Source organism: Saccostrea cucullata, unplaced genomic scaffold (genome assembly GCF_032062105.1).
Source record: "Saccostrea cucullata isolate Sc308-1 unplaced genomic scaffold, CSIRO_AGI_Scuc_v1 ctg222, whole genome shotgun sequence".
NCBI lineage: Eukaryota > Metazoa > Mollusca > Bivalvia > Ostreida > Ostreidae > Saccostrea > Saccostrea cuccullata.
Genome location: NW_026934761.1, coordinates 207,865 through 234,786, shown reverse-complemented (window position 1 = coordinate 234,786; position 26,922 = coordinate 207,865). Strand labels below are relative to the sequence as shown.

Genomic DNA, 26,922 nt, shown 5'->3' with positions numbered 1-26,922 from the left:
CACTTGATGCACTTACCGGCATTGTTACAATCCATTTTCCTAAACTCAGATCCAACTTTCATGAGGTTTTCTCAATGATTGATTTCACTTTAATATTGTTCTCATCTCTTTTTAATTTTTTTTTTGGAGGGGGGGGGAGGGGGGGAGGAGGATTTAGCTGTCTTTCATCTAAACATTAAAATTTAGTTCAAACTCTCTTATTATTCTTAATATATGAAAACTAGACAACAATTTGTGGTCTGAATATTTTTCATCATCACACCATGTACAATATTCAGAACATCGTTCTTATAATTAAAGTTTACAACAAAGTTTTGCTGCAAGTTGTACTCCATTTTGAGAGAAGCAGACATTATGAGATCACTGATTATATCATCAGTTACTTCATGGTATATTATAATTTCCCCGATACTTTGCAATATCATAATTTTAGATCTATTTGCTTTCCTATAGTTTTTTGGTATTTTTGTTATCATGCTCAATATTCAAATTGTGCCCATTTAGATGTGTGACATATATTGTGAAACACCCTGTATACGTAAGCTGGAGCGAAGTCCATTTGTCCTTTTGTATGCTCGGAGTCGCTTTCTTCTCGGATGTTAGTTTTACCAAACACGCACTCACTGTAGCTTGGTGGTGCTGTAAAAAGATTTTTAAAAAAGCCATGAACCACAGGGGCATCTTATCCACTCTGTTCTCTACTTCACATATGTGAAGTAGAGAACAGAGTGGATAAGATGCCCCTGTGCATGAACCCTGATGATGTTAGTATTGATATTACAATATTTATCCAATTTGTCCTAGACGTTCAGGTTAATCCGTTTTAATCATAGCTGTAATATTAAATTATATATTATCTTAGATTTCCATACATTACTAAATTATCCCCATGTTGGGTTTGAATTATTCACTTGTCCTTTTATTTTTAAGTTGTACTAACCAGAGACCTTATGTGATAGAATAACTCGCCCTATTCGAAATAGAATATGCATTAACAAATCTCGCTTTTGAATATGCATAATTATCGTATTTAAATATTCATTGGCGGATTTCTGTCTTATACATATGCTTTTATATACAAACTAAACATTGATTCTATGGCACAAACATTTTAAAAAGTAGGAAGAACTTGCAGTATATAGATAACTTAACTTGAATTGAAAACTATTCAACGACTAGTTCTAGCTTAAAAAAAAGATGGAACAAGTCTTCACCGAATTAGTTTTGTATATCAAGGCTTGCAAAATATTTTGATATAGATGTACAGCAATTCAAATACAGCTTGATAGAGGAATATAGCAACTGTTTTACATGTAGGTGGAGGGGGACTTCCGAAAAAAAAAATCTGCGTACTACAGAGCTGTGCTGCACGTGTACCATAAGAAGTATTTTTTCAATGACAGATTTCTTCCTTACAAATCTGGAACATATGTCAAGTCCCAGCCGTTATGGGTTACATGTATCAAAAAGCCCGATTTTTTTATATGAGGTAAAAATCTTTTTAGGGAGGAAGTCAGGGTTCATACGAAAAAGTCTTCCTCTTTCCCAAACCAAATACGTGTACACTTTGTAGCTGCCTTACCACAGATAAATGTGGGGAAGTGCCAAGAGACAGTACTTTTGTAATGGCAGAACCAGAAGAAATTTGCTTGAGGGAGACACCCATTGATCACAGTTAGTGGTTGTCCAATCAAGAAGAATTCCATTGATTTGTTGTATTATAATTGTACATATTGAATATTTGGTCAACAAAACCTGATTTAACAGGTTAACAAACCTGAGTGTAACACCTGGTGATACAAGCCATGTCACCAAACAACAAGCTCGGTAGCGTTGCACGTTACATTACGTCGGTATTTTGTTGACCATTGGATTCGTATAAGAAAGTGTCAGAAACTATAGGGCGGGTGGAGAAGCTCTTAAGTAGGATGAGAAAGCCAACCAGCCAAGGTGGTCAGACAAATGCGGCAAGCCAAGAGTCTAGATATGCGACACGCATTACTGATATTATCAACCGGCGGTATGTCAGGAGATGTGTCATTTGACGAGTACGGCGCACGGCCTAAAGTTAGATTTCCAGATGAAGGCAGAGCAAGCTATACACCACGTGCTGGGTTTAAGACATTGTGACGGGTCATCTATGTGACACGCCAAAACCACAGAGGCATGCAGTCAATAGGGACAGATAATGCCAAGACAGACCATATACCGAGTAATCAAGCAAGCCATCACATATGATGGAATCAATTTATGGCTTGACTACAAATCACATTTTGAGGCTTGTGCTGTTGTAAATGCTGGCCAGAAGATAAGAAAGGTCTTTACTTAGCTGTATCACTGCGTGGACAAGCACAATCAGTGTTAGTTGACTTGCCAAGCGATACTGGTCAGCACTATAAGACACTGATCCACATGTTAGATCCCTTGAGAAGAAACTCTCCCATCCTAACAAAACAGATCTGTATCGTGATCAGCTAAAAGAACGAAGACAAAGAGCATCTGATCAATACCAGATGTGATGTGCGAGGAATTCTGGCCAAAGATGCATTCATAGATGCCTTGGTAGATTCAGAGATGAGGCTCCGCATATCAAACAATCTCGTCCTCAAAACCTGAATGAAGCCATCCGGCTAACCGTTGAATTCGAGGCTTATAATCGAGCAGAGAGTAGAAACCAAAAAGCAATAGGCCATTTTTAGAGTATTGGAAACAGAACACTCATCTGGTGAAGTTAGCCAGAACAGTCTTGAGACATGAATGAAGTCAGTAAAACCTATGACAAACAAGTGAGTGTTGTTATGAATGAAACAAGGACGGCCACATGAAACGCAATTGCCCAAAGCTGAAGAGGAGACCCCATGAAAGTGAACACAATGATTCAAAAGATAAAAAGGGATTAAGCAGGGCAGTACAAAGCAAATAGATGTCAAAGAAAGTCTGTCCTAGTGGATCAACTGAAGTTGGTTCTTCCCTAGATGAAACAGGCATCTACATATACATCTCTGTGCAAGGTATCCAAGCTAATTCCTGGTTGACACAAGGGTAATATTTACACTGTTGTCCTTAGCAATGTATAATAAATTTGCAGAGAACATCAGGCCAAAGCTGCAGAAGGTTAAGCAGAGGATTTTAGTTACCAACGGAAGTGAGCTGTCTGTCAAGGGTAAGGCGGACTTAACACTAATATTGAGGGTATGGTAGAGCACACTACTGCTGTTATTGTGGATATTCAGAATACCGTATAAGTGGAAATTTTAGCGAGACGCAAATTTAGCGATTTCATCTTAAAATTGGGTATTAATTTCAGAAATGGATTAGATATTAAAATTGATTTTGAAATGCTCACTTAAAAAAGTATGTACAACTATAAATACAATGATTTTTAGATATTCAATGTTACAATACATATCGAACAACCCTCGTATATTAATCAAGCCATCACAATGAAATCATCCTCTTGACTAAAATCACATTTTGAGGCTTGTGCTGTTGTGCCAACAAGGAGAGGTCCAGTTAGCATCACTGCGTGGACAAGACAATCAGTGAGGTTGACTTGCCAAGCAGCTAAATGATATACATGGTGTGATCCCTTCAAAGAGCCCATGGTCAAACAGATTGTGCTAACCTAAAAGAATGAAGACATTCATTTGAGTCAATGCATTGATTACCGCAGAGTTAAATGGCTATACAATTTGGACGCATACCCCTTTGATGTGCAGAATAGAAGTCATTTAGAGTGGTAGATCGTGGATCTCCGCATATCAAACAATCTCGTACTCAAAATAATGAAGTCAGGTAACCGAGATGCCATAATCGAGCCAGAGAGTAAAAAAGAAGCAGCTTTTGAAGGATATGGAGATAACGAACAGTATTCAATATTAAAGTCCATAGAACAAAAATAAAATATACTGTAACAAGTGAGAGGCAAACCATTGTCCGTTGGTATTAATTTACGCTATGTACGCGGTCACAAATTTTCCAAAGCTGGAAATTTGTCCAAGTGAACACAATTAATATAAAAAGGGATATAAATGTAGTACAAAGCAAACAGATGTCAAAGAAATCCGTAGATCAACTGAATTTTCTACCCTAGATGAAACAGAAATTGACATATACATCTCTGTGCAATTATAATTCCCACAAGTGGAAAATTACACTGTACGTCCTTACAATGTATAATAAAATAAAATAAAAGCCAAAGCTGCTGAAGGTTAACCAGAGGATTTTAGCTAAACATCAGCTGTCTGTGGGATCGGGTGCACTTAATGTTGAAATGAGCACCCTGCTGCTGTTATTACAGATATCACACATGCCTTGTGCTCCTTGTCATGATCGGGAAATAACGGGAAATTCTGTTGTCAAATCAGTGTATAAATAATGGACGAACAATTAGTATGAAAAACGTCAGTCAGCATTTGACTTAATGATAAATTGTAATTGCTGACAAGGTCATTTTATCAAACAAAGAACTTCTTGTTTCATCAACTTGTTTGACAATAATTTATCTCGTTTAGAAATTGTTCATGCCGTGTGCAGGTGATGAAGGTATATTGGACTGCATCAGTGAAGTCAGAGTGGTTGACGACAAAAAGGTTGTTAAGTCATCACTTTTATAACGTGATTTGGTTGTTAGAAGTTAAATCCATTTTGTTGCTATGCCATCATCGTCTTTTTCACACGAAAAATAATAGAAGTATAAACATATATGTCAGACTCTGTGGTATCTTTTATCTCAAGCTCACCAGGATATATCGTATCGACATAGGAATGGAAATTACCATTGTGACTTGACAATACCACGTCGACATTTCTAATTGTTAAGATGGATCACAGCAAGTGTTTTCTTCTTTTCACGCATAAGATTTTGCACAAAGTCTGCTTCAAATGAATACAAAAATAGGTCTGCTAATAACGTAGCCCAATTGGTACCCATGGGAATTCCAAAAGATTGTTAGAAGACCTGGTCTCAAAAGACCACATAGATACTGTCAATCAGAAGCAGCTTTTTTATGTCAACCTCTGAGTACATGTGTGTGCAATGAGAATGTGTTTTAACAAAATAATTTTGCAAATGACCAAGTAGGTAAATTTACGAGTTCTATTGAAAAAGCAGCTGTCAATGACATCAAAAAGCCTGGACTGTAATTTATCTTGGGGAAAGATTGTGTATTAATTTGAAAAGTCGTAAGTTTTTAAGCTAATGATTTTAGTAAAATCTTGTGATTCCAATTGTTCAAATATATCTTTGGAATTTTTGGAAATTACATCTGATTCAAACCACTTCTTGAATACATGTATATTGTTGAAGGCCACAGCAAGTGTTTTCTTCTTTTCACGCATAAGCTTTTGCACAAAGTCTGCTTCAAATGAATACAAAAATAGGTCTGCTAATAACGGAGCCCAATTGGTACCCATGGGAATTCCAATAGATTGTTGGAAGACCTGGTCTCAAAAAACCACATAGATATTGTCAATCAGAGGCAGCTTTTTTATGTCAACCTCTGAGAATATGTGTGTGCAATGAGAATGTGTTTTAACAAAATAATTTTGCAATTGACCATATATATATATATATATATATATATATATATATATATATATATATATATATATATATATATATATAAAGTATAAATTTTTATATATATTTTGGTAAAATCGTGTGATTTCAAATCGTTCAAAAGTACTTTGGAATTTTTGAGTATCCACATCTGATTCACACCACTTCTTGAATACATGTATATTGTCGCACAATACTCTTGAAGTTTTTCCTTCCCTACTGTCAATATCTTAGAGAGGAGTAAAGAAAGAGGCTTGGTTGAACATTTACTGTAACCCGCAATATATCATTTTGGTTCTTCGGGATATTAAAATATTCAAAACTGACATATGATTTTGAAGAATTTGTTCCTTAGAAAGGGAACTATGAGTGTAAGTTGGATTACCACTTGTAGACATAAATCCAAGTTCTTCTAAAATACAATTTATCTAATGAGCATTTCAAATGAACACAATGTTACTTTGTCATCAGCAGGGACCAGTACGTACTGATCATTTAATCTATCTAATTCTTTTTTCACTTCTGAATTATTGAATACATACGGATAAATGGTTTTCATATTGCCCTTCAATCTTTTAATATGCGATTTTAACATTGACCTGATACATTTAATCCATTTCGACAAGGTGTTAACGTCTTCTTTTTCATATCTGGCCCATTGTCGGGTGTAATCTTCAACAGAACCCATAATATTTATGAAATTCCGACGCCAGTTGAAGGATCGGGGTTCCCTATATTTAGGAATTTTTAAAATAAGTGTTCTAAGGTCTCTATATTATTAACAATATTTATGTCACCTGCAATAACGTGTCCAGCAGCACAATAATTATAGGGCGACGAAAAATACTCGATATCCAGATACTCGATATCCAGGTCATGTTAAGTTATTTCGTAATTGAAAAGTTTGGAAGCAATGGTCGATGTATATTTGTAGAAAATACAAGGTGTAGTCTTTAACTTGAAATATGGAGGAATACAAGACTAGACCCTTTTGTGATTAAGAATATTAATTATATTAACAGCGTCAATTCCTTAATTGGCATATTAAAGTTTAAGAAAAAGACGGATTTTTTTACTGCATTATCTTCTGTAAAATGTGCGGGTTTAAAAAGCCTATGATTTGCAATATCCATAATCACAGATCCGAGTCTGGTGTCGAGGAATCAAAAATTGGGACTTTCCTTGACCTTTTCAAGAAGACTATTTACAAGTTTCAAATTGACATAGTAAAGCTTGGTTCGAATATGATGTAAACCCAACTGTTGATTTACATAAGGTTGTAATGCATTAATAGAGACACCGTGTATTACAGGTTTATTGTAAGACCGATGCCCATGACTACGCTTACATCTCTGTGTATGATTAAACGGTCCCATCACATTTACATAATTACACTGTGGACTGGAAAGTTTTCCAAACACTATCGACATTGTCATTATTCCATAGGGAAAGGCTGTCCCTAGTTTTCTAATCCAATATTCTTCTCGTTGTCTACGGAAATGTTTACTGTGTGACGAACTTATGTTGTGCTCCTGCAACATTTGAGCGTCCAATGGAACGTGTCTTGGCAGGTCTTCACTGGGATATCTGTCTTGTTTACCTGGATGACGGGCAAGACTTTTGAGGAAATGTCACACCTCAGAAAGGTATTTGACAGACTGCAAAAAGCAGGCTATAAACTCAAAGCCAGGAACTGCTGCTATGACTTACTTTGGAAATATTTAAATATTATAATGTAGTATCAGAGGAAGGTGTAGCGACTGACCCGGACAAAACAACTGCAGTATAACAATGACCAATACCTTCAAATGCCACTGAGGTACACTCATTTCTTGGGCTATGTAGTTATTACAGGAGGTTCATCAAAGATTTCTCAAGCATTGCAGAATGCTTACACACGCTGACAGAGAAAGGTCGAGAGGCATTCGACACCCTTAGACATAAGCTGACCAACACTCCAGTACTAAGCCATCCAGATTTCTCTCATCCCTTTATTTTAGACACTGATGCCAGCAATGTGTCTATAGGCGCAGTCCTATCACAAACGATTGATGGTCAAGAGAGGGTTGTTGCTTATGCAGATTGGATGTTGACAGGGTGTGAGCACAGGTACTGCATTACACAATCCTCTGTACATACAGTATCGAGATACAATACCTACCCTTTACACAACACAGCAATGCAGACGCATTGAGTATTGTGCCATGTCGCCAGTGTCGTTTTGATCCAAACTGGGAAAACGAATTGGAAAGTGACATGCGAGATGAAGTAAGAGCCATATCCCATGCCAGTGGATTAAAGAAAGGTGATGACGATCCATTCCTGTCCAGATTTGAAGAGGAAGATGGAAAGACCATATGTTTGCAGGTTATTGTTCCAAGGAACCAATGATGGACAATATTCGAGTTCTGTCATGATGTGAGGACAGCAGCAGATCTTGGCGTGAGTAAGACACTAGCTCGAATAAGACACAAGTTCTATTGGTCCGGTTTGCAAGCAGATAGTAGGTTGTGAGAAATGTTGTGAGAGGAGGGGTCCTCAAATGAAGAGAATGGAATTGGTTGAAAGTGGTTTACCCATGGACAGGATTGCCACGGATATCCTGAGAGAACTACCAATGACAGTGAATGGCAATAAATACATAAAATTATTGGTGGTATCGGACTATGTTACGAAAATGGACCAAATCTTTCCCAATGTCTAATACAGAGGCCAAGACAGTGGCAAAGCGTATTGTTGAACAAGTTATTGCCCGGTTCGGTGTGCCATCAGTTATTTACTCTGACCAAGGCCGACAATACGAGAGTGTGCTGTTTGAGGAAATGTGTCAGGTTCTCCGAATCGAGAAAACACGGACCAGCCCCTACCATCCACAAAGTGTTGGAATAGTAGAGCGTTTTAACAAGACTATAGTAACTATGTGAAGCGCTTACGTGAACGACCATCATTCAGACTGTTACTAGCACTCACCACTTGTAATGATGGCTTACAGGGCTTCCGTTCACGAAACAACTGGCTTCACTCCCAATTTCTAGTACCTGATGCTGGGAAGGGAAGTGTCAACAACGCTTGATATCATGATTGAAAAGCCCAGTTCAGTGCAACACATTCCAGAAGACAAATGGGGATGGAAATTAAAAGAAACTATGGAAACTGCACACAAACATGTCGGAGAGAACATAAAAGCTGCAATAGTTAGACAAAAGAAGCATCACGTCCAAAAATTGTCATGGCAGAAACGTGCACCAGGCTGCCAAGTCTATTCTGAAGGCAGGTTGCTCGCCAAATTTTACCAGATACTGGCGGGGTCCTTACAAGGTACTATCAGTGATGACAGATCTTACCTACAAGATTGACTGTGGACGTGGTGGAAAACCGCAAGTCATACATGTCGTCAGAATGCGTCGTCGGTACCCTCAGATTTTGCAAGGTGAAACCTCTGATGATGAAAAACAGACCCAGTGGATGACCCTGAACCTCTAGGTGATGGACCAGAGGAAGAACAAGAGTCGAGTAACTATTTTGATGGAGACGACACCCCTTTTAGAAGCAGGAGAAAACCACAGTGGACGGAAGACTATGTATTATATTAGGGAGATGTCACTAATTGTCAGGCTTCTAACAGTATTATACATTAACATAGATGTAAATAATGTAAATAGTAAGTCATTTGCAGGACGCATATAATCTTGAGAGGAGGGTAGCGAAACGGAAATGGTTGTTGTTTACTTTCGAATAAAACGTAAGACATACGTTTTTGTTTAATTTTCGAAACACTAAAAATTGTAAATTCTAAGATCATTTCAGTAGTTTGAATCTGCCTATGTACTGAAAATGCACTAGGATAATTCAAGCCGTATTATAGTGCTTTTGAGACCTCTATGTTGACGGAGTTAATAAACTTTGGCTAGTTTATTTTTCTACATACTGTTGTAAGACCTGATTAAGGCAGATGGTTGCGGGGGATAAACAGCTTCAAACTAAAGCAACACACGTAAGACCTGAATGAGGCAGCTTCTAGGTTTTGGAGAGAGGTGGCTTACCAAAGATAAATGTTGAGAAGTGTCAGGAGACAGTACTTTTGTGGTAGCAGGACCAGAAGAAATTTAATTGCTTGCAGGAGACACCCGTTGATCACAGTTAGTGGTTGTCCAATCAAGAAGAATTTCATTGTTTTCTTGTATTATAATTGTACATATTGAATATTTGGTCAACAAAAATCTGATTTAACAGGTTAACGAACCTGAGTATAACGCCTGGTGATACACGCCATATCACCAAACTCCAAGCTCGGGCGCGTTGCACGTCACAGTATCATACACATGATTTGCTTCGACATGCTAATCACTAAAGATGAGGGTTTTTTAATAAAGGATATACTATGTACGGATGTATTTGAAATACTTAATATATGACCAACTTAGCATGGGCGCATGGCGTGAATCAATTTGAGGACACGAAATTTTGGTTTAAAAAAGTTCTGCATATTTTCTGATTCTCAGCTTCCTGAAACATGTGAAAGCAAAAGAAAATGTTCAAAAGTAGGACAGACGAGACCTACGGACAAAAACAATTGGTCACCTGCATGAATGACATCTTTTCAATGTTTTGGAAAACAAGCTCAGTGTCACAATGCTATTGTTGGAGATATCGCTGAAGAAATCAAGGGTCAATTACTATGCGAAAAAAGTCACCAAGATTACCAAGAAATTAATTAATGAGTCATCTTATACTTTTTCTTTGGTTTTGTTAATATATTTTTAATCAAATAGGATTTTCGTTTACCCAAGTGCCATGATTTATTATAACAGATTTTTTTTAAAACTTGAATTGCTCTCTAAAAGCATTCATTTCACTCACGCAAATTTGTCGTGGGAGCTGCTCCAACATTTGTGGTAACAGGGGTTGCTGTATGGGTCGGAGGCAATTCTGGCTGCTCAGGGGCCGAGAATCCGTGTAGTGTTCGGTACTGCTCCACTACCGAATATAGAGGTATTGTACCAATGATGACCAACACAGGTACATGAAGGTCAAAGGCTGGTCCAGAGGGGTCAACAATTAACTATGCAGAAAAAAACATCAGCAAAAATGGTAAAATAATATCATTTTATTGTAAATATTAATATAATATTATTTACTAGCTGCAGTTTATGCTTAATTGGATATTAGAACTTAATTGGCACCTATTTACATCTACGTACTAGTACTACAAATGTAGTCCCTCTGTGTACCCTGTACACATTGTTTGGCACTCCATGGGACCTTCAAATTAACTTTTGATCCTTTGATGTTTAAATGGTATTAGAGAAATTAAACATTTTAGCTTAATAATATATGAATCTAAAAAAAATACCTGTAGTATTTGTACGTATTATATATTCTTCATTATATGCATGATATTCATTTTTCAACTTTGGTACATAAAACCTTTTTTTTCTTCAAATGAAATTTCGATATAAACAATTTAGTGGAAATGTTATTTATAAAGTTTGGAGCTGCAGAATCATGGGTCACTTATCGTAGTTTTCTTTGTTATTCATGTAAGAATTTACAAGCAATTTTTTTTAGCATGTTTGTTGGTGATAAAAGTAGTTTTCTTTGTTATTCGGATAAGAATTTACAAGCAATCTTTTTTAACATGTTTCTTGGTGACAAAGCCTTTTGAAGATTAGGATAAACCTAAATACTTTTTAATGAAATATAGTTAATCCATGCAGTTCTTTCTTTTCATTTGATGGATGGGATCCTGGGGATGAAGGAATAAAGTCTAATTCATTTGTTACTGAAGTGGGTTTATTTTTTTTTGGGGGGGGGGGGATAAATTAACATAAATACTAACAGCATAACAATCCTATATAATTTAAGTTTAATTTTGTGAATTCATAGTTTTGATATCATAATATTTTTTAATGGGAAGGGGTGTTTCCGAACATTGAAAAAAAATAATATAGATTATTGAGAAAAAACTTTATTTACAACGTTTTAGTTCTAATTTGAAATTGTCTCAAAATTCCAAACACGGGTGAAGTTTTACTTCTTGAGTATTCTGTTGTGTATTAAATCACTTCCTGTGCATAGGGATTAGGAGACAGACGACCACAGATAGACTACCAACCACGCCAATGCATTCTCACCTGTATACAAAATAAGCCCCTCAATCACCTGGAATTTACTACCCGGTAAAAAATATCTGCCTTTAAGTATCATTATATTTATATCCACTGGATATCTACTTTTGTATAAGAGAGAGAAATGTAGAAATAAAGACGGACACAAGATGTAGATTTACAATTCTTGTATTCAAAAGAAAACAATATTATATAGTAAAAGTAAAGGCTTGGATTGGATTTTATTGTATAGCTAAATAGACTTTTGCGAGAAGCACTGAGTTTTACAGGTAACGGTTTACCTGTATCATGTACGGAGGTTTCAGACGTGATGATAGATAATAAGACCTTTCTAGTGGTAATAGATACAATGAAGCGCATTAAAGTGGTAAAATTTTCCGTTTGGATGAAACGTTTTGAGTTATCTTTAGACACGCCCATTTCTTTAAAAAGGAAAAATCGGTCAAATGATTCAATCGAATACCTGCAGAACAGGTATTCTTTAAATATAATAGCCAATCAAATTGACGGTCTACATAAACACCGAGTAAACACGTGTTCGACTGATACATATATTACATGCTAACTCCAATAAACATGATAAAATCATAATTATGTACAAATTTGTTGCAATGCATGTTTTACAGAAGCGGCAACTCTATTTATAAATCTTTCTTATTTAAAGATCTTCATTTTAGTGTCACTCATGTTGCTTGTCGCGGAAAGTGGGGTGCCCGTAAACACTATGACGAATATTCTTTTTCGTTTCTAAAGAAATGGGCGTGTCGTTTTCTTACAATTGACGTTCAAAACATGACTCAGAACGTTTCACCCAAGTGGAAAATTTTACCACTTCAATGCGCTTCATTGTATGGTGTAACTAAGGTATATTTGAGGCCGGGAGTTGAGCGTAGGGTAGTTGTCGTTTTCTCCAATAATAACTTATAATGTGCATTGGAATACCCCGTTATTTTCGCTGAATTAAATGTTGAGCTAAATATTTTTATCGATTAAGAGCTTTCGTACGTTTCGCTCGTGTAAAAGTAAGCCGTCAACTGTAAAAGCCAGCGCTCCTCGCAAAAGTCCAAGATCAGCCATAGGAATACATTTGTTTATAATCATTACTTATGATAAATTTAGAACAGAAAATATGATTTATTCCTCAGATTGATATATATTCCTCAAAACATTTATATGTACCTCTAAGTAGTAAGTGGGGTCGATAATCCTACATCCCTGGAGATGAGATGGGGGTAATGGGGGGACAATGAGCCGTCCAGACCAGGTTTCGGTATCGCCAGGTCGTATGTCCTGATAAACAACTTTCGCTACCTCAGAATGTGTTGTTTTTGATTTTTTTGCAGTATGAAATACAGTTGTCTAAAAAGTAAACGATTGAATTCTGTGGACATTTTATTTAAAAAATCATTCAAAATAAATATTGCACATAAAAAAACACTAAAAAAAGTAAAAGTGCAAGTCATGGGGAAAAGCCTCTCGGTTTCATTTTTCTCCCAAAAATTGAAGGCGCTTTGTATTTTCTAGTATTTACTTTTTTTGTTTCATTATTAAAGCATTATTAGTTTAAAAATAAATGAGAGAAAATGGTTTCCAGTGAAATTTAAATATAGATAGACAATTAAAGTACAAAATAATGAAGACAAAATCAATCAACTAATTAAATGTTGTTCCTTCGCTCGGCACAAAATATGAAATGAATGTTGTGGTTCTTCGGATGAGACCTTAAAAGCCGAGACCCCGGGTCACGACAGGAGTTGACCTGATAAAAAAAAATCCTCACTGCTCAATGCTTTGAGTGCCGAGTGAAGGTTTGAATTTGAAGCCCTTCATCGATATATCGTGACGTGTCTATATGAGTGAAAAAATTCTCGAACAGGACATAAAACAACCATAAATAAATCAATCTTTTACTGACCATGTATAGTTTGGCCAGAATTTTACAGACTCTGGTGGTCATGTTTTGTACTTCAGCATTGAAATATATTGCTTCACCAGGGACATATCCGGATCTATCCAGCTTTAATAGCCCCATAATAGGTCCTGACTTGCAGCACAAACAACATAGGTATTTAATATCCACGTTTTGATGTGAATGCTGTAAAATAAAAGTAATATATCAATTATGCAACCAAACATATTAAGTTAAAATTTCCTTCATTTCAAGAGAAATATTTAAAAAAATAAAAATGAATAAAATAGGATTTTATATTTCTATCCAATGTTTGATTCTGGTGCTCTTTTAATTAAACTTGATAAAACAACTTACATAAAAAGAATAAACAATACGTACCGATGCAGTTGGCTGTGTGTTCAAATCTAACGAGGTAATAACAGTGAAAGGCCTCTTCGTGGTATGATCAAACTTCCAGGGCTTGTCAATGGTTCCTTTGATAGTGTATCTGACGTAACCAACACCACCCTCAAAGGACGATGGGATATTTTGGGGCAGGGAGAAGGCGAATGGAAATACGTGCTGTCCCGCGGGCAAACAGTTTTTGTCACCCATCTCCACTCCTAACATATTAAGTTATTAAGATGTAGATTAAGACACAAATTCAAATACTATAATATTTATTGTTACAAATCTTTAAAGTTTCTACAGCAGGACAAGCAATGCTCCAAAACATATGCATGTACCAGATGGTGCAATACCAAAAGATATAGGTTAAAGTACAGGACATTACGCTCAACTAGTTGTAGGTTTTGAAAAAAATTATCAATATGGTGGGTTCGGGGGAGCCCAGATCCACCAGGTTGTCTAAGGAGGGACGTTTCGGCCCAGGAAACGAAGCAGATAGAGGTTTCTTTGAATAGGTTCATGTTGGCAGCCCATCCTTTTTTAACAACAAAAGTTCAACAAATAATTAAAAATGAGAATTTTATTGAATAACCATGCAAGGCATCACCATCTGTATCATCTTGTTAAATTGTTTTCATATTCCAATTCTTCAGAGCAATTTTATAAGGGTTTAATCGAAAATACATGTTAGTCTTTTGAGTATCCCTTATCTCACGGTTCTGCTATAGACTACAATGTTTCCAAGTACCCTTAGATATTTTTATCAAAAAAATATTATGTGTATTAATTTGTGTTTGAGAAGGATATTTCTGTAACATTTAGATCATTATGTTCAACAGACAGGCACGTAGTGTCGTATTTGATAGGGGTAAGGTTGGGGTGGGGGAATGAACAACTGACCTAAAAGTCTCTAACAGTAACAAGCCCAAATAGGAAACTTGTCCAAACTAAAAATTCACACTTTACTGAGAAGGGGTTTAGGGTGTAGGTTCAAACTTTTGGAAAGATATGGTAAAAAGATTTTAACAATTTGTCTAAATATAAAAAGATCGCGTATTATAAAACAAACATTTCTAAAGAAAGAAAGAAGTATTTTTGTCTTCGTGCAGAGTGTAAGAATTAACATTTCGTAAACATTTGTGGATTTCTTTGACTGATCGATCGAAACGGATAACCCTGGCTTGCTCATGCTATTATTGAAGCTCACCCCCTTTCAATATGACATATAAATCGACAACCATTGATGCCTTATTTCATGTTATTTCATCTGTGGTATCCCTTGTTATCTTTGAAAAAATACTTTATTTCCTTTCAAACACCACAATTCAAAGTTGAGTCCAAATTAGAAACTATAGTATTTTGTTCTCACCATGTTTTGACCACAGGGGCCGGTAACATACTGTTTTTGATTTTACGTATTCACTATATATATACAAAAATCTTTTTGTATACATATAGTGATTACGTAAATTCAAATACAGTATGTTACAGGCCCCTGTGGAATGAACATCCATTTATATGACAAAAGTGAATTTCTTTGAAAAGAATTTTTGAAAATATTTGGATATATTTTGTGAATTATATATATTTGCGCTAATAAACAAATGTATTTAAACAAAAGCAGAAAATTGATTTTTAGCTCTACTGGTCAGAGACCAGAAGAGCTTATGCGATAGTAATGCGTCCGTCGTCCGTCCGTCTGTCTGTCTGTCTGTCTGTCCGTCTGTAAACAATTTTTTCAAAATGCTACTCCTCGTACAGTTTTGGTCTGATTTCAGTATAACTTGGCACACAAGTAGACTACACTAAGATACATAATTCTGTGTATCAGTTTTTCACTTCAATGAACGGTGTTGCCGTGGTTACTAAAAATAGAAATTTCTGTTAAATACTCTCAAAATGCTACTCCAAATACAGTTTTAGTGTGATTATTATATAAATATAGCCCTTTGATGAGGTCAATCCATAGATATATCGACTTCACAGAAAAGCATATCGACCGAGCACGAAGTGCGAGGTCGATATGCTTTTCTGTGAAGTCGATATATCTATGGATTGACCGAATTAAAGGGCTACATTTGTTATATTATTTTTTACATAGATTAACAAAACAAATTATGAAAATAATTGGAAAAGTTTTCTCCCTTTAACAATTAGAGACTAGAGATCAAAATAAATTACACCGTTTAATGTAAATGCGTTTCCTTTATATTGATGGAGTGATTTAGACGATTTACTTATTCAGAATACTTCATTTATTTGATTAAGTTTTGTATCAATATTTGACACACATATCGAATATGTTTTAATTAATATGAAGTAATCCTAATCCAATGCCTTCTTTTGTCTCATCAAATACAGAACATTGAAAAAAAGTTAGTAAAAGTTGAAATAAATATTTTTTTTCTAGAAACATCAAATCATACATTGTATTAGCTTTGATTGAATACAGTACTATTTTGTTTCACGGAAATTATCTCCATTTTAAGAAACCTCAAGTCGATATGCATTTCAGATTCTATAAATAGTAACTCAAGTCTTTATGCTGTTATATACTAAATCATGTGATCAAGTTTGAGCCAATCAGAGAGCTGGGAATAAATGATAAAAATAATATAATATAATGTGGCATACAAGTAGACTACACTAAGAACATAAAGAGACTTAATCAAGGATCATTATTCTATTTATTGCTGTAGAAAAGTTTCAATTCCCAACTGCTTAAGTACTTTTCTCTTCCTTTGCTATAAGTACAAACCAGTAGAGCTTCAGTCTCGACAGAGACTTCTGGGTTTTTTTTTAAGCCTGCAAGTCAGTTAAATTTTTTTTTTTTTTTTGGTCTTTTAAACGAAACTAGCTGCCAAACTTCTATACTACCTCGTCCAAACACAGGCTCGGTGTAGTCGAAGTAGTTCTCAGTCGCAGTGTAATATACGGTTTCCGTCCTGCTGTTACCTCCTGTTCCGGTAGTTTTTGATTCTGACCAGTGAACATACGCTAGTCCCTTGATTGTCCATCTTATTTCTGAAATAAAATTGGAAGATTTCAATTATGACAACTAACTACACACCTTTGCCAAAATATGTCACAACTACAGGATGTCTTTATCATGCAAATCTTACAGATTAGTTTCCATGAGGTGATTTAAGTCAGTCAATTTATTTTATCATGTCCGCCATTTTGTCGGTCATCATTCGATCTCACGTTCCTACATTATTCAACCAAGTTTAATATGCTATGCTGGGTGAATTTAAGGTGAATATTAAAATAACACTGTTTTTCTATGCGCACGCATTCTTAATTTATAGTCTCAATTCGCTTTAAATAATGTACCGTGTTTTAAGTAATATAATATTTCAAATAAATTTTATTTTCTGCCAGTCATATGAACCATTGTTAGTTGTTGATTAAAATACAACAATTGTTTGTTGTAGCTTGAATGATTGTCTTGGGAGAAAATCACATTTTATACCAGAAATCGATATTTACGTTACTGGAAAGAAGTTTTAAATAATTTACATATCTTTTTCTTAGTAAGATTGTCCTACATTTGAATTATATTTTCTGAATATCACACCCTTCACACATATGCGTGTCACAAATTTTAAAAAAATCTAATATATCTATCAAATTTTGATGTCACCGCAAAATTATTACTTTTCTTTTTGGAAATTCAAAAGGACTGGAAGGATTGATAAACTGACTCAGAAGAACTAAGTTGTAACTTTTTAACATCATGAACACCCTTTCTATTGCATGGAATGGTAAAAAGGACACTGTTTATCTGTATTTATGAACAATAGCCCTCCTTTTCTTATAAGTCCAATGGTTAAAAAACTCAACGATATTTACGTGTTAGTATCTATTCACAAATTAAGTAAGAGAACTACACTGTTCCCTATGAGTCAAATTGCCTTACACTCAAGCACTAGAATATGCCTTTAATTAACAGTGAAATAATTGAACAATGCCATTAAAAGTTACGATAAATCTCAGAAAGATATAATTTGCGTTACCGATATTTACGTTACCATGTTTTAAAGTAAATAAGTATTAATTTCTAAGTAATAGTTAGATCATATTAAGTAAAATTTTAGTGGTTAAGAAGGGGCGGAGGGAGCGAAGCGACCGAGCCCCCTTCTTAACCACTAAAATTTTACTTAATATGATCTAACTTACTTAGAACCTAATCGCACTTTTTCATTGGCTAATTAGTCAGCCCGCGGAGTTACTGCATAGACATAAAATCTTAACAATTAAGAGATCAACTTAATAGAAAATTTAGTAACTGCTGATTGGAGGAAAAAGCGGGTTAGGTTCTAAAGCTGTTTGAACAGATTTGCGAGAGAATCTTTATGATGTAAATACTAAGAACATGAAGAAATATACACTGTTTCTTAAAATGTCATTTTTTCTGTAACAAGAGTGCAGAAATGCAAATGGAAGTACCCATGCAAAGGTGAACATTTTTACTCAATATCTTGTGCATCCATGTGATTTGAAAATTGAACTGACATAATATTATTCACAAGTAGAATTGTGGTTTAATGATTGAATCTTTCCATTTTGAGCAATTGGTTAATATTGCATAGTTTCAAGTGTAATACACGTTATCATTCGGAACGTAAATCTGAAACAAAACTTTCTTCAAGTCTGTATTTTGCTGTTTGTTTGAACTGATAGTGTACCGTCAACGTAAAAAAATGGTTATTATATACACCTGAATTGTATACCAAGCTGAAGAAAAAAAATTTTTGAAGAAAGAAATATCATTTTTTTTTAGGAAATTTAATTCCAGAAAATAGGCGCTGCGTTGCATGCAGTGGAGAGGGGGGGGGGGGGGGGGGGATACATCAGGTAAAAAAACGAAAGACGGCTGTGGGTGTTGGGTGTCAAGAAACTGGTTGAAATTGAATCCATTTCCATTGTTGTTGCTTTGCAAGAAATACATATATTAACATGTATAAAATTGTGCACCTAATTTTTCCCATTTGAATTGTTGCTTAGACATATAACTTAGAAGGTATGCGTCTATGCTTGAATGGTACTGAAAATTACGTTATATGAACGTAGAATGTATGTTGCTCTGTAGAGCACATGTGATATGCAACTATAAATTTTATTGACAAACCTTTTCAGGGTGGTGGGCGATCTTTGTTTTATTTTTGAGATTTGACGATAAAGTTTTCACAAACAATTAACCATTTCAGACATGTAGCAACGGTTGTGGGGGGGGGGGGGGGCAGGCCCACCCTCCCCCCCCCCACTTTTTTCTCCAACCTTACTTCAACTATAGTAAATGTTCAATGAAAGGCTAATTGCCCCCACCCCCACTAATAGTGATGTACGGAAAATTTATTTATTAATTGGTACTGAAAGTAGTTGGCATTGAAAAAAGTTCGCCTCCCCCTCTAGGATTTTCGGTTTTGAGCAAGTTTTCTCACCCCCCCCCCCCTATTTGTTGCCTTGTCAACTTTTCAGGTAAGTAAAAAAAATTCTCTGGCTACCCCCCCCCCCCTCCCCCACTTTCAAAAACGATGCTACGTGGCTGCATTTGAAATAATCAACAGATTAAATGGTGGAAAGGGGGATGAATTACATGAGTCCTCTATAGATAAATCATAATAACTTGAATTTTCAGTTCAACCCTTTGTAAAGAGCACAGATAAGAAAATTCATAAAATTCAATAATTTGAAATAATATAATCATTCTCCCCCGAATATACTTTTATTTTTGTATGATATCTATGTGCGATATTTACGTTATATTTAACAAACACTTCGTAATCAGCTGCAGGTAATGGTGAAATATTTAACCCTCTTATATTCTAAATAATGTGCGTTTCTCTGAGCAGATTAATAAAGAATCAATTAATGTAGCATTTTAGGGAATATTGTCATTATTAAGGTTATCATCGGGTGTGATAAAACATGTCAAAATAAAAAGAAAATAATTTCATTTAAATGAAAATTATGTCCGTTTTATATTTACTAATAATTGAATCAAAGATTCTACACCCCTTTTACAAATGTGCTTAAGCGGTTTCATAAATGTTTATAGTTAACAAAATTTGATGTGTATTATATTGATTTTGTATTTAAAAAAAAAATTCTTTCGTTTCCAAATATGGCTTTTCAACATGACGTAAATATCTTGGTGTAAAATTAGCCCTCCAACCGCTTTTATTTCGAAGGAGGCCAACAAAACACAGCATGAAGTATGTAAATCAAATTGCGATTTTTAATAACTATACACTTTCATGTTTCAAATGACGTATAAAAGTCTTAATTTCAGTTCATTAATTTTTTGACTTTTCCCAAGATCGATTTGGCACTATAAATTGAGAATGCGTGGCACATGAGCGAACAAGGCATGCAGTTGCCTATAATTTTAAATTACGAAACTCAATTCAGTTGGTGAATTAAGTGTTCAGAATGAAGTCTGTGAATTAAGTATTTAGATAGCTCTTATAAATGAAAGATAAAAAAAAAATAGATCATTGAATGAAAAGATTTCCGAGAAAATTCTCTCGGCAAAATAATTATAGGATTTAAATAAAAAATTAAAAATGAAATTCTTTGAGTTCAACCCTACAATTAACCAGAAGTTTCTGTCGAGACTGTAGCTCTACTGGTTTATACTTAAAACAAAGGAAGAGAAAAGTAGCAGTTGGGACTTGAGACTTTAAATCAGCAATAAATGGAAAAATGATCCTTGCCACTCATCAAAATAAAAACCAATGCATAGAATTATGTATCATAGTATAGTCTACTTGTGTGCCAAGTTATACTGAAATCAGACCAAAACTGCAGGAGGAGTAGCATTTTGAAAGAATTTCACAGAAATTTCTATTTTTAGTAACCATGGGCAACATTGTTCATTGAAATCAAAAACCGATGCACAGAATTATGTATCTTAGTGTAGTCTACTTGTTTGCCAAGTTATATCAAAATCAGACCAAAACTGTAGGAGGAGTAGCATTTTGAAAGAATTTCACAGAAATTTCTATTTTTAGTAACCACGGCAACACCGTTTATCGAAATCAAAAACCGATGTACAGAATTATGTATCTTAGTGTAGTCTACTTGTGTGCCAAGTTATACTGAAATCGGACCAAATCTGTCGGAGGAGTAGCATTTTGAAAGAATTTTAAAGAAATTTCTATTTTTAGTAACCACGGCAACACCATTCATCGAAATCAAAAACCGATGCACAGAATTATGTATTTTAGTGTAGTCTACTTGTGTGCCAAGTAATATTGAAATTGGACCAAAACTGTAGGAGGAGTAGCATTTTGAAAGAATTTCACAGAAATTTCTATTTTTAGAAACCACGGCAACACCGTTCATCGAAATCAAAACCCGATGCACAGAATTATGTATCTTAGTGTAGTCTACTTTTGCGCCAAGTTATATTGAAATTGGACCAAAACTGTAGGAGGAGTAGCATTTTGAAAGAATTTCACAGAAATTTCTATTTTTAGTAACCACGGCAACACCGTTCATCGAAATCAAAAACCGATGCATAAAATTATGTATCTTAGTGTAGTCTACTTGTGTGCCAAGTTATGTTGAAATCGGACCAAAACTGTAGGAGGAGTAGCATTTTGAAAAATTGTTTACAGACAGACAGACAGACAGACAGACGGACAGACAGACGGACGGACAGACAGACAGACGGACGGACGACGGACGCATTACTATCGCATAAGCTCTTCTGGTCTCTGACCAGTAGAGCTAAAAATTCTGAATATCAATTTTCTGTCGACTGATTGATTGTTGTTTTACGTCAGATTCGAGAAGTATTTCACGCATATATACTATATTTGTAATATATATTTAAAGGGGATTTATATGAAAATAATTTTGTAATTATTTTCAACTAAATGGTTTAAAATAAAATATAAGATAACCCCTATATTTAGGCATACCACATGGACTGTGGAGAAATTTCTATATACATATTGGCCTATATTGCATTCAAAACATTTGATCAAATAAATACATGTACGAGGTACTACAAAATTTGCATTATTCACACTTTCAACTAATTGGGTTTTATATAAAATATCAGTAAACATGCAAGTGATCTGATCATCGAAATTATTACAATTAAATATAAGAGAAACAATAATTGTAATTATCCTTTTTGCTTAAGTCTTCTCAAAGATTTTGCATTTTGTTGTTTTTAAAAATTATCTTATACGAATTGGAAAATGTTTTATTTGATTAGGCAAAAGCTTAAAGACAACGTAAATAATGTAAATAAAACATAAACATATTGTAATGATAAGTAAAAAAAATCTAGAAATGCTACATATATATTACCCCTCATTTTCATCTCTTCATTCAGTTCAATAACAAGTTTTCCATTTATGGTCTGCCCTGGAGAGAAAACGCCATCGGAATTTTCAAGCTCAATGAAGAAGGCTTTTAACTTCCCCATGTCACAAAATCCAAAATTCTAAAATTATAAACTTGTAACTAAACGTGTGATATGATCATAAATTAATTAATGAATGCTTATATAAAATGAATATTTCAGATATCCTTGTTACTTTGATTGAAATTGATACACAGAAAAGCATAAATCATTTAAAGATCCATATATGCGAAGTTCTTTTTGGCTATTTATATATATTTATTGAGGATTCACTTTCTTATGTGCTTGGTATTTGTCTTAGTCCGAAATATCTGACGTTTTCCAGGCTTATTTCACGTATTTGAAGTCATGTAGCCCATGATCAATTCAAGAAAAGCCTCAAAGAGACGCTACCTTGAAGAGGGAAATAGGGAAGTGAAGAAATCAACAAGAAGAGATTATCGCAATTGGCAGTATAGTGAAGAAGACTATATGTTGCTTTGAATGGAAAGTGCTGAAAACCAGCAGAACCAGAAAAAAATTATGATGATAGATGATAATGGTCAAATTTCAGTCCTTGTGAAAAGATACTGATGTTGATCAAAGACATTTGAAATGGCAAAACTGCAGAGGTAGAATACTTGAGAAGATTCTGGACCGAACAGAGTCGTCGATAGTCTCAGAAATTAATGAGGCAGAGATAACTAGAAATGTCCACATCACATCGCGTACCCTTCAATTTGGAGGATGGTGAATGTCCTGAGACTCTGAAAGCAGAAAAAAGAAAATTCCCAAATACTTCGCGTACCTTCTTCCCTCAATTAAAGCTCATCCCTCAGTTGATAAGTAAGGCAAGTTGACGATTGAAAAGTTAAATAAGTATTTACGTTTATCATAGAGCTTGATTGTTAGATGTCCATTAACATTTTTTTCAAGAAAAATATCCAAATATCAGAAGCAGATGTCTCAGATCTTTTATTTCAAGCTCACCGGGATAAATCGAATTAAAATAAGAATGGAAATAACCATTGTCTATTGACATTACGTTGTCGATATATCTAGATGTCGAGTTGAAGGCCACAGGTTTTTTTTCTTTTCACACATACGATTTTGCACAAATGCTGCTTCATATGAATACAAAAATAGGCCTGATAATAAAGGGGCACAATTGGTACCCATGAGAATTCTAATAAATTGTAGGAAGACCCGGTCTCCAAAAAACATATATACATGTATATAGATAAGTTGTCCATCAGAAACTCAAGCACCTTTTTAATGTCAACTTCAGAGTACTTGTGTATATAATCAGAATGTTTTAATCAAAATAACATTGAAAGAATTAACAAACTATACTACTTTTCACAACTGAAATGACATACTAAAAGTACAACTGGTACCGGGTGATTTATCAGGCTTAAAATAAATAAATAAATACCTTATAACATGTACACTTCCGTCTATCTGTTTATAGTGAAAGATTTCACTGGGAATCTCTATTCTTAAGTGTTGGACAAAGGTAGGGTCATATAAACTTCCGCCAAAGTCAAATAGGAGCGTACAAAAGTACGCACATCATAAGAAAGAGAAACCACTTAAAACGAAATTAAAACGAAAAAGGAAGACCTGCAATGTATGTACGTTCTATACGCTCTGCCGTTAAAATTTCCTTAAAATATTATGAACATTGACATTGGAGGTTTTAGTTCCCTTGGTATATTGTCTATTCATATATCTAACAATAAAGACACTAACAATATTATGTTTAATGGAACAGCTAAAGAATCACAACAAAAAAAATATCAGAAATCATCAGTTTGTTCTGCAATATATACGTACTGTCATTAGACCAATTAACTTTTTTGGATAGATTTAAATATATTTAATAGATCAACAAAACCAGGGTGAAATATGAGGAATTATATAGTGATTGTAGTTTAGTTTTCACCCGTTGTCGATTTTTTAATCCATGTAACCTCAACTTATCTCTTTTGTGTGACTAGCTGTCGGGAGATGCTTACTCCTCCTTGACAGCTGATCCCATCTTTAGAATTTTGGGGTTCTGTATTTTATGTCCTGTTCACAAATTTGTATTGTTTGTGGGGTTTTGATATTTCTTTTAAAATAATTGATCTCATTTTTGAAAACCTTAATATTACCCCAAAAGTGATTTGTTTACTTTATCTTATATGTTCTTAAATTTTCTCCTTTCTTCTCAAATCAAATTTAAAATGAAATTTTAATAAAATGTAGTCAAATTTATTACTATTCTTTTTTTTTTTTATTTTTCCTTAGAAAATGACCACAGAGCACTTGTTAAATTGTGACAAGGAGCACTTGGTCGATGTGACCGGTCGAGAGTGAATGCTTACTCCTCTATGGCATTTCATCCCATAAATAAGAAGTCTTTATCTCTCATGGTTCAAAAGCTATATCGAATGTTAAAGCTGACAACAGACAAACAAAAAAAAAAACCCAGACAGGATTGATTGTGTACTGTTTAACGTCCCTCTCCAGAATATTTCACTGATATGGAGACGTCACCATTGCCGGTGAAGGGCTGCAAATTTAGGCCTATGTTCGGCACTTAGGGCCATTGAGCAGGGAGGGATCTTTATCGTGCCACACCTGCTGTGACACGGGGCCTCGGTTTATACGGTCTCATCCAAAGGACCGCCCCATTTAGTCGCCTTTTACGACAAGCAAGGGGGTACTGAGGACCTATTCAAACCCGGATCCCCACGGGGCAAAACAGACAGGACAAAAATAATATACGCCCCAGATCCGGGCGCATAAAAACAAAGAGATATCACGTGCTTTTGTTTTGTTCCTCAAATAATTTTTTTTAAAAACTTTAAAAGAAAGATGAAAACTTTTAAGGAATACGATATCCCCCATATATTTACCGTGAACAACCTTGACATATTTATTTCAGTAAAGAAACAAGATAAGTTTGTCAAACACTATGCGACCGGTGGCAACAAAGTTCGAAAAAGCTATTTTTAGCATATAGGTATGTTATGTATTCAAGTCGGCGCCAATAAACAACAGTTTACTTGCATTGTTTCTTCCTCCTTCTCAGACTCGACTCACTTCATTTGAAAGCGGTTACACTTTTGGGGGGCTTGTCTGGGATGGAGACACCAGAGTTTGAGAATCATCTGCTGCAGGGGAGCCTATGTTGTGTTTAGCGACCCTGGAGACCATCTTACAATTTGTGAAGATTTCAGCATTGAGAAGAAAGGTCTAGACACAGGGAGCAACGCCAATAATGCAGTGGAGAACTGGCTAGTTCAATGATAAGACCAAGGAATCAGTTGCCCTTCAGGCTCTGTAAGTGATTACAGATGAAGTAAAATCAGGAAAGTTCACGGTTAAAGAGAAAAAGTCAGAACCAAAAGACAATCCAAATCTTTTTCCGGAATCAGATATAAACTAAGAGTGTCTACAGTTACTTCTTTTAGAAAGCCATGGCCAGATAGATTTACAGAAGAGGCTATCTTTCGTTTCTCTAGCGCGACAAATAGATATGGGATTACAGAAAAGTTTTTCCACAGTGGAGATAACAGATGCTGTCATCAGAGCTGTTCCTGTTGGGACTATGATACGTTACCAGGAAGTTTGAAGTCTGATTTGACCCTACCTTCACTTCGACAGATTCTAAGGGCACATTATAAGGAAAAATCTGCCACGGAACTTTACACAGAACTGTGCTAGCTTGCTCAAAATCATAATCATCAAATCCTGTGACGGGCTTTAAATTTGAGACGGAGAATACTGTTTGCTTCGAAGGAAGAAAAGGCCGAAGTGAAATACGAACAAAACTTAGGGGACAAGGTGTTTTACCGTACTCTGGACACCGGATTAACAAATAAAGTCATTAGGCAGGAAGTGGCTAGATTCTTAGAAGGTATGCACCACCTTAAAGAAGAAGACCTTATCTAGTTCACGAGCAAGGTTACCATGAAGGAAGAAGAAAGGTCCTCTAAACTTGTGAAGAGAATGGGGTATCAGATTGCACGCATCCATAAAAGTGAGACACCTGAGCTGCAAAAGAAAGAAGACTATAAAGAAGGGAAATTGACGTTAAAAATCAAGGAATTAAGAACACAGATTAATGAGTTGAGGAAAGTGATCACCAAATCATTCCAACCATTTAGTCAGAGGTCAAGGAAGTCACAGGATCGGAAGTGTAGGATGTGTTCAGACAACAATGCCCCTACCTTTAACCATTGTTTTTCATTGTGGCAGCAGTGAACATTTTCCCGAGGATGCCGCAATAGGATAAGATCCCGTCGTCAGGATCAACAAACTTTGGAAAACGGACTCGTTTTTCTGCCACGGGACGGGCAGTAAAACCTTATGAAAAGGTTTTACACATCTTATGACTGTCCTTCCCAGTATAGGCATGTTAAATTACGGCCTGTTGAATACTGTTTACTGTCTGTCCCTGAACACAATGTACAACAAACTACCACCATTTTTCTTTCTTGCTGAAGAGATGATTCTACCCGTTGAATGAAGCACATGTGCTTTTGTTTACCTCGATCTGTTAAATACGCTTTATTGGTTTTCA

At 35.2% G+C, this 26,922-nt stretch overlaps 1 protein-coding gene across 1 annotated transcript; it reads right to left on the bottom strand.

The window, feature by feature from the left end:
• Positions 1 to 478: 478 nt before the first annotated feature.
• On the bottom strand, positions 479 to 23,864 carry LOC134241297 (arrestin domain-containing protein 3-like). Its single transcript, XM_062723364.1, has 8 exons — positions 23,785 to 23,864; positions 22,316 to 22,451; positions 16,865 to 17,011; positions 13,979 to 14,202; positions 13,604 to 13,783; positions 12,868 to 13,047; positions 10,421 to 10,622; positions 479 to 639 (listed from the first exon to the last, which is right to left on the bottom strand). Exons 2-8 carry the CDS (start codon positions 22,431 to 22,433, stop codon positions 479 to 481), a joined length of 1,212 nt encoding a protein of 403 aa, XP_062579348.1. The 5' UTR covers positions 22,434 to 22,451; positions 23,785 to 23,864.
• Positions 23,865 to 26,922: the final 3,058 nt, after the last annotated feature.